Consider the following 16,467-nt stretch of genomic DNA (forward strand, 5'->3'; position numbering starts at 1 on the left):
GTGGGATACAGATTTTGCAATAGCAATGTCAAATAACCAAAATATAGGATTTTAACTGTGTTTCACATTTTGGGTTTCATTCATTTAAAGTATTTTTTGAGGCCAGTTGCATTTGCTGATGGCCTGATAGTGCCAAAACAGAGTCTATTCTTGTGATATTGTGAAGAAAAAAAAAATCCTCCCGTTGTGTTTGCTTGTCAATCAATTTTTTTTTCCCCTTTGGTTGGGGAGTCCCCCCATAACAACCAGTTTCTGCCACATCCCTTTGGAATTATGATTGAAATGTGATACAGTATGTAATATGACTTCACCCGGATTCCAGTTATTCATACATGGTGCCTACCTTGGTTTGATCCTCCTTGTTGGAATCACTGGGACCCACTGATGTACTTTCTTGACCACTGGTGGTCGAGTCCTGCTGCTGTTGCTGCTGCTGCTGCTGCGAAGGCCCGGCATTGGACTCCTTGCCATCCTGGCCTGTCCCACCATCTTGCTGCTTGCTCTGTGCTATCCGCTGCAGGGCCTGCTGCCTCCTCTCCGCCTGTTTCTCCATCTTGGCAAACGCCTTCATGATGGCCTCCATCTTTCGCTCCTCTCTGGTCAGCTTCCGCTTGGGCGCTTCCTCCTCCTTTGGCTCGCTGACCTCCTTGCCCGCGGGTTCCTGGTTCTCGGCAGGCGGTTCCTGCTGGCCTGCAGTATCCACGGCAACAACATCCACCTTCTCCTTGTGCTCTGGGTCAGACGTGTCTGCGGCTGGTTGGGCAGGTTCCTCGGCCGGCGGACTTTCCGGCTGATTAGGGGTCTTTGATTCCTTAGAAGGTTTGGAGATTGTTTCCTCGGTCAAGTCAGGGGGGTCCTTGCACCGCACAACGGGTGCCACCCGATTCTGTGAGTGATCAAAATAATCAACGGTAAATGTCTTAGTCAGTGAAAGATTTCATCACCTTTTATTCTCAAGCGGCTGTTTTCTCTTGTAGACATGCTCCTTTGGAGGCTACTGCCAATGACTGAATGTGCATGTCATCTGAATGTTTTGTTACTACGGGCTTGTCTATAATCTAAGGCCCAAAAGAGGTCAACATACAACAATGCCATGATTACTCATCGAAACTGTCAAATTTCAGACTCTTTCATCTCACAACTTTTAAATGAAGCCTGGTTAACCCCCTCCTATAGTCTACTTTCTTTAAATCTTTTCCCTTTCATAATTTGTCAAAACATGATACTGACAAAAACATTTAAGAACTAACACCAACTTTCCCAGACTTCAGAGTTAAGAAATGCCAAACAAAGAGGTTTCATACAAATGGCAACTTGACACAGGGTAAGAGGTACCTTTAGAGATACATAATAATCAGCAACATAAACTTTTGGTTGCCATCTCTTAACCAAAAATGTAGAAGTGTGCAATTGCTGTTCAGCTGTAGGTGACTTACTTTAAAAACATAATTTCTACAGTTGCAGTTTTTATACATGATACTGTTGAAAATACTGAAAATCATTGTCTTTAATGTCGCTGGATATTTTTGAAATATATTTTTTGCGGGATTTTATCTCGGCCAAAATAAGGCATTTAAACACAGAAGAAATAAATAAGCAGTCATCAGTATGCTCCCTTCTTGCAATGCATATGTACACAGGAGAGCAAACCATCCATCCCCCCTTTTAGCTACTGTAGGTGTGAGCGATGTGCATTTCAATAAGTCCCTCCCTATAAGAAATGCCTTCTCACCTCTGCACTGTTCCCAGATGTGAGTGAGACGCGCAGCGGCGAAACCATTCTCTTGGACGACGATGTGTGATGATGATCGCGGCTGGACTTGACCTTCTGACCCCTGGCCTCAAGGGCTCGTCGCTTCCTCCAGTACCTTTTGACAGGACAGTTCTTTTTTGCGCATGCACATCGTACTGGGTGGGAGCTGGAGGAACAAATTGGTGTAGCAGTCAAACTGTCAGTATATCAGTCATGTTTCCTGACGACTGTACATCAATCAACCCACAATAGAAACTTACATAAGAAGGATTCAAAACTTTTAACTTATACTTATCCACAACTCAAAAGTGGTTGATCTGAATACAAAAAAGAGGTGAATACATAAATGTGACATCCTATACCTGGTCTTAAGTCAATGATAAAGAGCATTGCCGCTGCTGAAAATCAGATGATTTCCCAAACAATCATGCTGATGAATTTCTAGAACAGTAATTAGATGTTGGGAGTGTGGAGGTACCAATTTGTTTCAATGACTGTGTGAAAAAGATAAATACTGGGCTGTAAGTGATGTTTGTTGAACAATAATTAATGCAGTATCAGGCTATTGAAGTCCACTGCACTCAATTGTACACAACACCATACTTCTGGTTTTCATTCCCAGAGTAACAGGGAAGTGACCCTACCACAATAGATTGTTACTGCTTTCATTTCATACTCTCCAACACAAACTCAGCATTTTGGTGAGTTGCACAAGGACAAACAAACGAACATGTGACACAAAGATCCTATTCATAATTGGGTACTGTGAGATACGAGGAAGTTCCGGCATAGCAAATGCACAATGCAAGGGCGCACTTGTTCTTTATCAAAAACGAAATGACAAGAAAACCAGTAAAACAATGACAGGAAGTGAGGGAGGTATAACAGTGGGATAGAGAAATGGTAAACAGCCTGGCACTTAGGGCAAGACTCGGATCAAACCCGTTCGGCACTTTCACTTTTACACATGACAGCTCTCGTAGGGAGTGACGATAACAGCTCAGTGTGGTGTGGATCATGGCAGGCATAGCAGGTGGAAGATACAATTACCCCAAACTCCCCCCTCCCCTCTCCAATAGAGTTGCCAGTCACATGACAGGCTGCAACCAGAGGAGCATGTGAAAGTGTCAGAGTATACCAATGAGAAGCATGTACACACTGTCTTTAAGATCTAGAATCTACCAATATTACATGTAGTTAGCCTCCGGATTCCTCTCCTAACATTATGTCACTCAAAGGTCCATGTGTGCTATACTAATTTTTGTGACCCTAAAGTACTCTTGACACCATTGCTCAAGAGCAGATATTTGACAACAGTGCTGAATACTGAAACTCTTCAATGACACGTATGGGATATATGACGCGTACATTAAAAAAAGTCCTCCAGATATGGGTATGTACTGTTCTACAGACGAAATCATTCTGATAGTAAGTCTATAAGACCATAAGTCTGCAAAGGTATATCAGGACTCTACGGTCAACTCTCTGGCACCAAAAGCACTGTAGCACGTAATTCCATCTTGACAGCCACATCAAAGAGCAAAGTGAAAATTTAAGAAGAGCACTCACCAGTCCTTGTAGCTGAAGTCAAAACCGACGGTCACTTCCGTCCCCTTGGTGATTTCAACGAGGGAGAACAGGTAGAGCCTCAGCAGGCCATCGATGGCTACATGCCGAACCTATCACAAAAACAGTGACCACTTGGGTTAGGTGTTACCCTCACTCAATCTCTGTCTGACTGGCTGATTGCCAAGTAACAGGATTCTTAATAACTACTGTATATGCCATATATTTAGCAAGTGTGATTTGTGTGTGTGTGTGTGTGTGTGTGTGTGTGTGTGTGTGTGTGTGTGTGTGTGTGTGTGAATTGGACTTCCCAACAATATTGCAAGAAGTTTGATGCCTGATCATGAAGTATTGCATTCATATTGAGATCGGAGTTAATAATTTCGTGTGTTATCAAATTTGCGTATAGTACCCAACTTGCCAAATTCATAAAAATAAAAACCTTGCATAATATATGGTGTATACAGTAAGGGTCCACATTTATTTGTACATTATTACTCATCCCATCATATGTCCTCTAAAACTGAACCATACACAGACAGAATTTGTCCTGTAAAACTATGCTCAGACATGTGTCTGTTATTTTTGCAATATTTGCCTGGATGCATAAATCAATGATACTGAACAAATGGTAGGAAAAACAGATGAAGTTCCTAAATTCCATACTTCCATCCCCCCCCCCCCACTTTTTTTTTTTTTTTTGTATGTAAATCATATAATGCAGGGTCATATATTTTGTACAATCATTGCCACTGGATGCACTCAATAACTATGAAAACAAGGGTCTAAAACCGTATCAGTTGTTTACCTCATGCCTTTAAACCACTCCACAGTTTACATATTATGCATCCCATTCTACCAGATTCACTTGAGCCTGAACACCGTATGTATATTTCTGATGAGTGCACTTACAAAATAATTTTCTTAATATTTCATTTTGAAAAGTTCAAACTCACTTTCACTGAACTATAGTGCATAGTTTTTTATAATTCATGATATTGCTGGGCATGAACCCATAATTCATTCCATGTCCAAATCCATCAGTGACTGTGCTACATTACACAACCATTTCCACATTAAAGAAAGAATTATCAAGAACTTCATACATTATTTCACCTCAGCGGATGTACTGGACTGACAATGATTTTTTTCCTTCTATGATAAATGTGTACATACACTTAAACACATCACAAAACATTAAGAAAAGGGAAAAGTCATCTCATCACATTACCTCAGCATTTGGAGAGCAAGACCTCCTGACATAGCGGGCAATGTTCCCATATTTCCTTGCATCTACACACAGCTCAATGTTGTTGTACTTGGTGTAGACGAGTACATGAAGATATGGCCTGAGGAAGGAAAGGATTGAAAGGTGTAAGGAGTATGAAGAATAAATTGCTTTCACTTTTGTTCCAGCCAACAATTCCATTCAATATGATTCCCTCTCCTAAAATATCATGTGGTGAAGCTCTATTATGTCATATATCTATGTATACGGATGTAAAATGGACATCATCTTTTCTACACACTGAATGTGGAAATCCGTTTGGCTATGTCCACAGATTTTTACATTCTCACAGCCACTTCATCTTTTACACAGTACACACAAAGTAATTATGAGACTTCATCACAATTATGTCAGATGTATATCATGGGACATGCCCTTTGAAGTGAGGAGAATAAGAAGTTACATGAACACTAATTTTCTTTTATTGCTGAGTGTTACTAGTAACTGCAATACCTACATAGTCATAGACTGGCCCATTTCAATGATTCTGATGACACTTGTATATTCTTGCACCTAATGGGACTCTGAGGCTCAAATTCAATGGTGCGATGGACAGAATATTTCATGAGGTGAAAGATGAAATGATCCACTCAAGGAGGAACAGCCAGGTTGCATGGATTAATAATTTCATCTTTCAGCGAATGAAATATTATGTCCATTGCACAAATGAAGAAAACATTTATTATTTGTTTATAACACAATTTCTATTATAACACCTCAAAATAGATCCTTGTCATTTGACGATTTATGAATTTAGAAACAAGAGAGAATGTGTGAGATCTGAGCTCGACAGAGTGGTGGGCACTTTATGCTAGCATGCTGTCCATCAATATGCTTGATCGCCTGCACAATGCAAACGCGTTTTACGTTTGTAGTAGTGTGCCAGGCTCTTGATATGTGTACAAATGGAGCGCACATGGATCCAAGATTGCACAGTAAATGGAGCCACAACTGCACGAAAGATGTCGTAATAATAAGATGGGACAAACGATCGATATCAAAGAACCAATTAAATGACAAGGATCTATCTAGGTGTTCAATAATACACAACAGTATTGCATTTAGCAGCAGCAGCACACTTCATGGACAAGATAGTTTAGAATAATCTTTGCTCTGCTCACACACTTGTCAACTGAGTACTTTGATTGATCTCCTTTAGGTGCCCATGGTTTGGTTTTGTAAAAGAATGTAAACAGATTAATCAAAGTATCATCAATAATCCCGTTATAAGTTGGATGTAAACACAACCCTGTCTGAAAACAATAATATCCCTCACTCAGTCCTGAAACCTGCCTTGTCATGTCATGTGCTGGGAAGGCTTTTCTTCTGGGGTGGGTTTGGGGGGGGGGGTGGGGGAAGAAGGGGAAGCTACACATTTTAGGCACCGTGTGTGGTATTTCTGAAAGTGTCTGAATCATGCGAGCGTAGCATCCTCATGGCGGGCAGTCCTGGGGATGATGAGTCTGTCATAAATCAGTTTGAAGTAACCCCGAATCCCCCCATTGCCCCCAGGCCCCATTATTTCCTTGCCCCTTAATTAACATTTCCTACATATCCTGTTTGCTAAAAGCCTGGCCTGCTACCAAATACTCCACTCATTAGGCTTCATACCATATGACTGGGAGCATTCTCCTCCCGAGTCTAAGTTTAGATCATGCAGCCAAATCTACCAGGTGATATGTGAGGAGACAGCTCGCTGGTATCAGTTTTGTTTTTGCCGTAAGTGCTGTCAGTATGTTCAGGATGTGTATGTCTGACTACAATGCTTGTGGCACATCATATTGACACATCTCATTGTAACCAGCCTCCATATTGAAGCCATCTCCTATATTTACTTTCAGCTTTCCTGTAACCTTACTTGAATGTCAATAATATCACAAACACGCCCCCACACAGCAGCTCTTCAGTAACAGCACTCAACTAACCATTATGACATCATAATACACATTGGTAAAACATGACTTGATACTTTATAGGCCCTATCCTGATCTTTCTAAAATTCATAGGCAGGAAAGCACACAATTGATGTCAAGCTTTACAAAGGGAAAGCTAGGATATGTTTATGTGACTGTAATAATAGTAACATACTTGGCAAGGGCAGGTTTTTATACATCAGTCTGGACTATGAAACAACAGTTCAAAAACAGCTACTTAGTATGTAATAGCATGTCTACAAGGTTATGAAAATAATAATAATAGTAAAATAGCACTCTATACTACTTACATCATCTGTTTGAAAAATATGACCTAAAAAAGTCAGTTAGAACAGTGGTGCTGAATGTACTTAATCTATCAATGTGTCACTCACACTAACAAGTAATTAACATAGAAGTAAACAAGTTGCAAAAATTTTGGGGAAAAGGTCTTAACTATGGGCTTGCTATATACATTAATTTCATCACCAGCTCTAAAAGACAAAAAACAAACAAACAAACAAACAATTACTACCTAAACACATCTGCACATCACTAGCACACTCTTTCTAGACTGCAACTGAGGATTGGTTGATCATGAGAGAAGTATGCCAAGATTGCATACTCACTTTTTGGTCCATCCATTGGTCGGTACAAACTGATCCCTGAGCATGAGCATACCACGGTACTCCACGATGGGTTGGTTGGGAGCCAGCTCCTCCGTAGCCACCAGCCCACGGGCCGTGCGCCCGACCGGACCAAGGAGTATTTTCTGCGGCGAGAGGTCGTCCATGACGCAGCCGGGGCTGGGCATGGAGGACGCAGGGTTCTGACGGTGCGTGAACAGCAGCTGGTTGAGCTCACTGCTGTACTGATTGGACACCGCCTCCACAAAGTGATCGGTATTCTCCAGTCTGTATTGTGAAAGCCGTTAACATATGATGGGAAACAACACTGGATTAAGTGTCAGGTAAACAGACAGCTGATGTCCTTGTCCTTCTATAGGACACAATTTCAAGCTACAAGTTAGCATTGCAGTTCAAGTCTGAAGAGGAGCAATAATTAAGTTAAAACATGAAAAACAAACTGGCACTACCTTTTTTTCTAGTCAGCATTTTCACTCAAGGAAAATGTTTGGGTGGACTCTTTTAGACACTCTACAGGCTTATTTCTGAGATGTGAAATGGCTGGTGTGACAAGCAAGCAGCAAGTCACGAGACACATCAACTCTTTCACAATACCTGAGGGCGAGAAATCTACTTCCTGATATGAATCCCAGCAGAAGCAATTCACGACACATTCAAGACGTGGCTGTAGCGCTGTGCAAGACAGCTGGGAAAGCCCGGATCAGCATTTGCCGTGCACCTCAAAAGTTATGGCCATTACAACTGTCTGATGACAAATATCCTGCTTCACACGAGGGGTTTCCTCCGAAGCTGCCAAACTGCTCTGCCTCGACTACAAAGCTCAGCCCCGATGAGGCTTCAACAGAGGCAGATCACGCACAATCGCTGATTAGAGAGAGGAAGTCATTAGCAATGTCGCGTGATGGACATGTGCAGTAATAGGAGTAGGGTTGCAGTATGTTTGTGTCATAAACACTTCCTCATGGGTCGTTACTATCGTATGTTATACTGAAGGCTGTATCTACAGACTATAAAGAAGTTCTAGTGAAATCAGGACATCACTGCAACCTACGGCCAATCAAAGGAAGGCAACAGGCAGCATACACAAGACTGAGAACTCCCAACACATGATTGAAAATTGTTGCATGAAATCCAGGCAAATGTGGTATCAAGTATTTCAAGAGATTTGTTTTTAGAAATGCATTACTGCAAAATTCACTGAACCAATATCATTCCATGATCTGTAAAATAGGTCATAAAAACCTATCAGAAGAATCCACAAAGTAACATTAAACAGCAATCTTATGGAATGACACAGCTACACAAATGCAAACAGATACAAAAGAGCAAAAAAAACACAAAACACAATCAACAATGAACCTTCAGGACCAGCAAGCATTGTTGCTGGAGCGTATGTATCCAATCAAGAGCAGTATATGTGAAATAACATGAAAAATATCACTACCCCTCCCCTATCAAAACAAAACAAAACACAATACTCACACTTGCTCTCCATGAAGAAGTAAGTCTCCGATGCCGGGTTCTGCCAATCCTCTGTTCTTCTTGTGCTTTCGCTGTGGAGACAAAATCAAATCAAACTGCTGGTTTGCAGTTCACCGTACGAAGGGACTGTTAGGAAAGTGATCTCATGCACTGAACGACTGGTGAGACTGACTGTGCCAGATAGTTCGCCTTCCATTAGATTTAAGCTAGTCACAATAAGACACATACATCTTCTACACACCTCAAGCAAATATAGTCCAACAAAACAACTGATTAAATACATTGCTTCTGTGAAGTCCAAACAGAAGCAACCTCTAAAAATATGAATCAAGTCACAATTAATTTGCTATGGAATATTCCTTAAGAAGATGATGAAACAATACAGCCTTAAAAAGAAAAAAGGGGGGGGGGAGGGAACAGAACCTATAGAGCAGCAATTTGTGTTCCAGGACTTTGGAGACAGTCAGTCATGTTCAAAATCAATACATTCTATTAAACACAGCTGAGAATGCCAATTGCAATGAATACAATGAAATATCAGCAAAGAAAAAACAAAACAAAACAAGTATAAACTGCAACAAATCTCCCCGCACAAAATAAAACAAACCTTCTTTTTCTTCTTCTTCTTGTGATGTTTGCCTTCCTGCTTTGATTTCTCCTTGTCGCCATCTTTGTGTCTCTCCTTTTCCTTTTCCTTTTCCCGCTCTCTCTTCTCCTTCTCCTTCTTTTTCTTTTTCTTCTTGAGCTTGTTCTTAGTCTTGGTCGAGGTGAGGGTGAGACTAGTCGGAGTGGTTGGGATGGAGGAGTACCTGGTTTTCTTGTTCTTCCGTTTCGTCTCATCATCACTGCTGTCTCGTCTTTCCACTGATGCCAAGGGAGCAGAGGAAATAGAAAAGGGATTAGCCAGGTGTTTTCAAATGATGCTAGCCAGAAGAGAGGGATGATTTTAGCTTAAAGCACGGTGCTACACAAGCACTTGCCCAATTGCCTTGGGCAAGTGAAAAATCAAAGTTGGGTAAGGGTTTTGGAACAATGAAAAAAAATTGCTTGCCCAAGTCAGGCAAGCAAAAAAAGTTTTGAATTCATTTTTTCCCCCACTTTTCACTTTTTCCCCTTCAAACCCATGAAGCCAACCATAAAGAAGCCAAAAGATTATGTCTGCTTAATGAGGCAACGCCCTTTAATTTCATTTCAGTAACTTTCCAACACCTACAATGTACATGAAGAAGTTCCAATGCAATGCAACACCAACACTCGATCAAACCAACCATGTTACTCCAATGTGTTTTTTAAAGGGTGTGAATCAACATGTGCTGTTCATTCAAATGATTGTGTTTTATCAAGCCCTTGACTTACAAGTGATTTTCTATATCATTTTCTTATATTTTTCGACTTTCTTTTTGGGCAAGTAAAAATTAATGTTTGGGCAAGTGTTCTGCAACACTGTGAAAATCTGCTTGCCAAACCAGGCAAGTATTAAAAAAGTTATGTAGCAACCTGCTTAAATGTAGCAATACATCTGTCTTTCCAAGCATCTAATGGTAGGCACTCACAGTTTAAGCTGCCAGGCCTATCCTACCCTTAACTTCATACATAATGCATCTCAAAGACTATTCACACATCAAAACATCTACACAAATGCTTATTAAATGCTCTATTATGGCAGCATGCATGCCTTGAGCCACATAAAAATCTCACAGCCTTGAGTTTAAGACATCCTGATGTACAGACTTATCATGACCCTTATCATATCTATTACATCATAAAATCTTCAGTACAAGATTGAACGACAAATGATATATGTTGCACTCTTACAACTCTCGCATATGGAAAAATGGAGAGTACAAACTTAGAAACATATTCTGACCTTTAGTTATGACAAACTACCCTATAAAACATTGGGAGAATCAGCTGTTGTTTAAAAGGAGACATTATAAAGCAAAATGAAATGAAGCTTTGTACTCAATTTAACACACAAATATGATCTTTTACAAGTAAAAATGTTTTACTTGCCCAACACACTAATGAGTGAATTTATAAACCACATGGTGGTTCACTGGAGAGGATTTTGTTGTAGCACAAGTTGTACCGGGAGTTATACATGCAATGCAAGCCACAAACAATTCCCCTCACCATTCTTGTCTTGTTCAATAACGGGCACACTTCAACAGTTCCAATTGTCATCATGTACACATAAAATATACAATGTACACAGGGTTATGGGGTCTCACAGGACATGATCCCAACATATGGTACTTAATGCAACCTCCCTTAAGTACATCAAGAGTGTTGTGGGTCTTGTGTTTTGCAGATCTGTAAGATGGTAAGTGGGTACTTACTTATGTGCTTCCTCTTGACCGCCTGAAGGTCCACAGCTCGCTGCTGGTTGACCATCCGGGGTTCACATCGCTCACAAAAGTAAACGTCTGGAATGTTATTCCTGTCCAGTCCCATGCATTCCACATGTTGCCACACCAAACATTTATCACAGCAGATCATGTAGCCATCATCATGGTCAAATTTACTACAGTAGGGAGAGTGTTGAAATGAAACAGGTGATCAGTGGAGTATGTATACAGGAGCAACATCCATGGTTACAAACTTTCTAATACATATAATGTGTATACACACATACGTCAGTATAAATGATTTAAAACATAGAATGGTATCACATCTTAATGAGTGGGGCATATTCATTCGCAATACAATGCAGCAAACAAACAATAACACAAACACTTCGAAAAGCCTGTTGGTGAACTTGAATGGGAAAAACCTGAGTCTTACCATATACATCTTGTGACTCCTTCATCCTTAACGCTGTCCGCATTGTCTTCGGGTGGAGTGATATTGGCATTGCTGTTATCAAACAGGTTGGTCAGGGGTAAGGCAGGGATGCTGCCTGGGGTTGGTGGAGGAGACTGGGGCGGGGTTGGGGGAGGGGGCTGTCCATAGTTGTGATCCTACAAGAAAAGAAGACATCAGTAAAGCATCAACGCATGTCACATCAATTATTTGGTGATTTCATGGAAATTCTACAGAGAATTGATATAGCTGCAGTACATGTATATACGTTGTATGCATACACTGTTGAATAGTGGGTATGTAGAAATCTCCTTTAAACGATGTGTCCATAACACAACAGTGATGAGAAAGAAATCAAATAGAAAATCTTAAATAACGGCAAGCCAATAACATGCCTCACACCATGGACCGTTGTAGGTCCATGCTCACACCACCATGCTGACTATCAATAAAACATTATAAAGGGGAATGACCCCCCCCCCAAAAAAAAAAAAATAATAATAAAAATAAAAATAAAAATAAAAAAAATAAAAAAATAAAAAAATAAATAATAATAATAATAACAAAAAAAATAAATAAATAAATAAATATAAATGAATAAAATGTGCATTTAAGCATTGAGGGAATGCAGCAATATTAGTAGAAGACATTGATCGGTAAAAGTTTGAAGTGATAACTTCATCAAAACTTTCAAAATTCATAACTTTCTATTAGATTGTCTCATTCTCATCATACTTTCACTGACATGTTTTACTACTGTTACTGCATTCATTCTTTTCATTATCAATACAAGGATAACTGCACTCACAGTCGAACATTACCATAAAAATCCTTTCAGTTAAACTGCGGTGCATCAATATGCCACCCATGTACATCTGTACATACATACATACACTAAAACAACAATGATAAATCTCACAACCTTCGTTGCCTTTCAAGCTACAACTCCATGGGTTTCAAGGTAATTTGAGCTAACACTTGAATCCTGTGTATTGTTGCCTATTTGATCACTCTTTGTAGACTTTCTCTTCCTTGTTTCAAATGCAATGCTTTAGAATACTACTCCTGAGTTGTTGGAAAGCAACCAGACATTGGCAATTCCAGTAACTGCTCAATAAAAAACATAAGATTTGCTTCTGTTTTTAATTACCAAGTCGTGATTTCGGCTTTCAAAATTTCCATACTGCTGTACTGGGGTTTTGTATAACTTTTCTTTTCTTTTCTTTTCTTTTTTTCTTTTTCTTTTTCTTTTTCATTGAAGCCACCTGGAATCACACTGAGGCTGTGACTAACAATATAGACTTCAAATTGGGCAGTCTCTTTGAGGAAAAGCACATGGAGCTCAAGTCTGGAACCAAGCCTAACTCTGAGTCTTAGCAGACTTTACTCATTAATACAATGACAATGACAAGACATGGATTTGGACAGCTCAGAAACAACTGTGTGTGTTTCACTGTTACAAAGTGACAAGACTCTTGTCTGATTTACAATTTTGCTGATCTCCTTTCCTAATATCCTTGATCATTGTTCGTATTTAATATTTTATAGTTGCAACACCCATCTGAATTCCTTCCATTAAAAATCTATTTTTTTTTTCAAATCATAGACTGCTTTACTATACAGTGTAGTTTAAAATGTTGCTGCCAAGACGATTACATTGCTGCAGAGTCTTCTATAGAACATGAGAAATCTTGAGGGATGATGATGCAATATATTATACATTGTACAGGGAGCAGTCTTGGGACACATTCTGAAAGTTATACAGCTGCTACACCAAACGGGATAATCTCATAATAGAAGCCATTAATCACAGGATGCTCCCGACCAAATGCATGTAATCAGTTTTGGACCATTTTGCCAAGCCATCGGAATCCAAGTGTACTTGACGTGAAATGAAAAATGAAAAGACAGACAATAGAATTTGTATCACTTGTATAACAATGCCTCTATACTACTTGCAAGATTATAATAAGCACAGAAAGCATATTACCCTATCCCCTCATCCCCTCTAATAAAAAATGAAAGTATTTTATTTTTCTGCTATATGCGATGCCCTGCCTTATGATATCACATGCTCAACCCATGAAATGGACATCAAGGAAAGCATTCTTTGAGCAGGTACAGCTGTAAATGTCAAATATAACTTAGCGGGTAATAGGGATGGAAAGGAGATTCCTGATGTGGTCAAAGGCAATAAATGTGTACATTGTAAGATTGCAGATCTATTCCATGTGTCACTGTATGGTTGGTACCAATATTTGAAGCAGAACACACTCATAATACTTTGTAGATCATTCTGAAAAAAGAAGAAGATAATGAATAAATAAATGAATAAATAAATAAATAAATAAATAAATAAATAAATAAATAAATAAGATTCAGAATTTCTCACATTATCAGTCTGCAGGAAACTGATATATTTCTGGCATTATCCCATTTTAAGGAACAAAAGTACAGTCATTCAGTTTTTCTTTATATTGAATTCCTGGTATCTCTGTATGATCATGAAGCTTCATGGCAACAAACATCCTTCTCTCCAAATAACAGCTAGGGTATTCAATAAATCTGTGCGACAACAGCTTGTCCATCATCACATCACAGATTATTTCCAACATGACTATCCCATCTTGGCCCCACCTGTGAGGGTTTGTTTTCTGCATTGTAAAGGCCAAATGTGACAAATGTCCTTCATCAAAGTGAAGCATCAAATTATATCATTTTCATGTCCAAAAAAGGGAGTGGCAAACACATATATTTGTAGAGAACAGGTTTATTTCAGTACTATGCCTTATAAATCACGAACGTTTTGTTATAGTTGACAATTTGAACTTTCCCACACTTGACAGCACCAAGACAGCATTTGAGCAACACCAACTTCTCATTCAATTTCTTTTCAATAGTAAGTGCATTGTATTCATTCTATTTGGAGCCTTCATATCCATGCAGCTATCACTGGGCACAGAAGCAAAAATGTTTCCTATGGACAATCAATCAAAACTATCGGCAGAATCCCATTAGATCTTGATTTAATTCTAATTCAAGTCTTGTTCATTTCCTGTTTAAATCCTGGTTTCTTCATTTTCGTTAATGAATACGAATTTACAGAGGGCAGAGCAAGTTCCCTGCATGCTGGTGATTTGTTAACATACATAGGTAGGCATAGGAAAAGAAAACCAAATCATTGTGTTCTGCAGCAGTGTGAAAGAACTGCATGATCTTAAATACTTACAATACATACACACACACACACACACACACACACACACACACACACACACACACACACACACACACACACACACACACACACACACACACACACACACACACACACACAAAACCAGCAACCATATACTCATACAGGCACACAGATACAGTATACCACAGATTAAATGGCTCCGAGGGTACACCTAGTGTACAGTATCTGTCACAATAAAGTTTCACCTAACGTTTCACCTAACGTTGGTGTCGTGAAAATTGTCCTGGCTAACGTTAGCTAACGAAAGCTAACGTTAGCGATCGATACCTAACGTTAGCTATCGATACTGTAGCTAACGTTAGCTGCCAAGCTGGCAGCTAACGTTAAATGCCAGCTAACGTTAGCTAGCTGGCAGCTAACTCGTTTGTGTGTTGGCTCGATGGAAACTCGTGCACCGGACTCGAGTACTAACGTTTGAGTTTTCTCGGTTCCGAAAAGCGAATTCGCGATCGTGATTTTTTCTTCTTTGCTTTCGGAACGGAAAACTCGGAAGCGCGGCGGCGGTGCCGCACGCTTCCACCACCTGCAGGTCGCGTCACAGAGGTAACTTCTTCCAGATACTGCACTAGATCTAGGTCTCGTAAAATCTCAGACCTACGTTGCATCATGCATAACTATAAGAAATACAATTAATCTTCGATAAGCTCACTCGATATCTCGGTCCTGAAGGCATCGGGAATTCGTAGTGCTCGCTCGATTGAGCGTAACTTTGCTAGTGGACAGTTTATCATGTAAATTAACGCTCCTGTGGTGCATGGATCGAGCTGCGAGCATGATCGTGCCTCGTATCATTCCTAACGTTACAGGCAATACAGCGTACACTGTTACAGGCAGTCTGATTGATGCCTTCTCATTCACGTTCTTACTGTTACTATGTCACTGCATTCGACTGTGTAGCTGTAACTGTTAGTACATTCGGCCTTCCTAACATTAACGTTAGACTTCTTCGTTGGATAGCTGTATACCGTGCGTTTTATATAGCGAGCTCGCGAGTTGAGTATGGACACAATACCACGCCACAGCACATTAATGTCTCTGCATATACAATAACTGGTAGCGAACACGTGTTGATGTCGATCAGTCTGTGAGCTGAGATTTCATTGCGCAATTGAGTAGCACGCGGCGCATGGCACTGCTGGGCCCGCGTGGCAAACTGTAGTGCAGGTGTGTGTACCTTGACCCAGGGAGGTGAGAGCAATAGAGTAAAAAGATAAATAAAATAATAATTATAGTAAATGAAAAAAATAGAAAGAATTAATGGATAAGTAAAGAAAAGAAGACTCCGGACAGACGGATCTTTTTATTCCTATGATGCAATTACTTCGGCTGACGTTAGCTTTAGTCCTATTCAACTACAGCTTTACAAACGTTATTTGGGTTTTTTTTATATATACATTACATATTTTAACCACGCTCAAACACACACACACACACACACATACACACACACATCCATCCACAAATCTCATTTGGTGTGCATTGCAGAGAAATATCTTTCCTTTCTCCCGTCCCTACCTTTTGTCAGATAACAATGAATATTAAATTACTAGCTAACGGCAGAATTGAGGAGACAGTATTGAACAGGACAGACCAACCCTCTCTTTTCAGTCCAATAATTAGTGTCAGTAAATGCATAAGTGATGAAAGCTAGGCCTATATTCAGTCAAAAATATTTTTTTTTAATGAATTCGCAAAGAATTGTGTCTTGTGTAACTACAATGGAGCGTGAGTCGTAACGTTAGCTAACGTTAGCTATC

At 39.8% G+C, this 16,467-nt stretch overlaps 1 protein-coding gene across 3 annotated transcripts in view; it reads right to left on the bottom strand.

Moving 5' to 3' along the window:
- Positions 1 to 16,467, bottom strand: part of LOC139740569 (uncharacterized) — a 61,434-nt gene that overhangs the window by 15,726 nt on the left and 29,241 nt on the right. The window contains exons 5-13 of one of the 3 annotated variants that reach the window (XM_071651157.1): positions 11,434 to 11,609; positions 10,989 to 11,173; positions 9,257 to 9,513; positions 8,650 to 8,720; positions 7,150 to 7,434; positions 4,551 to 4,668; positions 3,323 to 3,432; positions 1,733 to 1,919; positions 344 to 886 (exon numbers count right to left, since the gene is read on the bottom strand). In XM_071651157.1, the coding sequence (XP_071507258.1) occupies positions 344 to 886; positions 1,733 to 1,919; positions 3,323 to 3,432; positions 4,551 to 4,668; positions 7,150 to 7,434; positions 8,650 to 8,720; positions 9,257 to 9,513; positions 10,989 to 11,173; positions 11,434 to 11,609 (1,932 nt within the window). Of the gene's footprint in view, positions 1 to 343; positions 887 to 1,732; positions 1,920 to 3,322; positions 3,433 to 4,550; positions 4,669 to 7,149; positions 7,435 to 7,761; positions 8,365 to 8,649; positions 8,721 to 9,256; positions 9,514 to 10,988; positions 11,174 to 11,433; positions 11,610 to 16,467 lie in introns of those variants that run through there. The other 2 variants (XM_071651156.1, XM_071651155.1) reach the window with 2 other exon arrangements.

The sequence above is a fragment of the Diadema antillarum genome, unplaced genomic scaffold (assembly GCF_040938485.1).
Source record: "Diadema antillarum isolate AM-2024a unplaced genomic scaffold, OU_Dant_1.0 seq00000861_RagTag, whole genome shotgun sequence".
NCBI lineage: Eukaryota > Metazoa > Echinodermata > Echinoidea > Diadematoida > Diadematidae > Diadema > Diadema antillarum.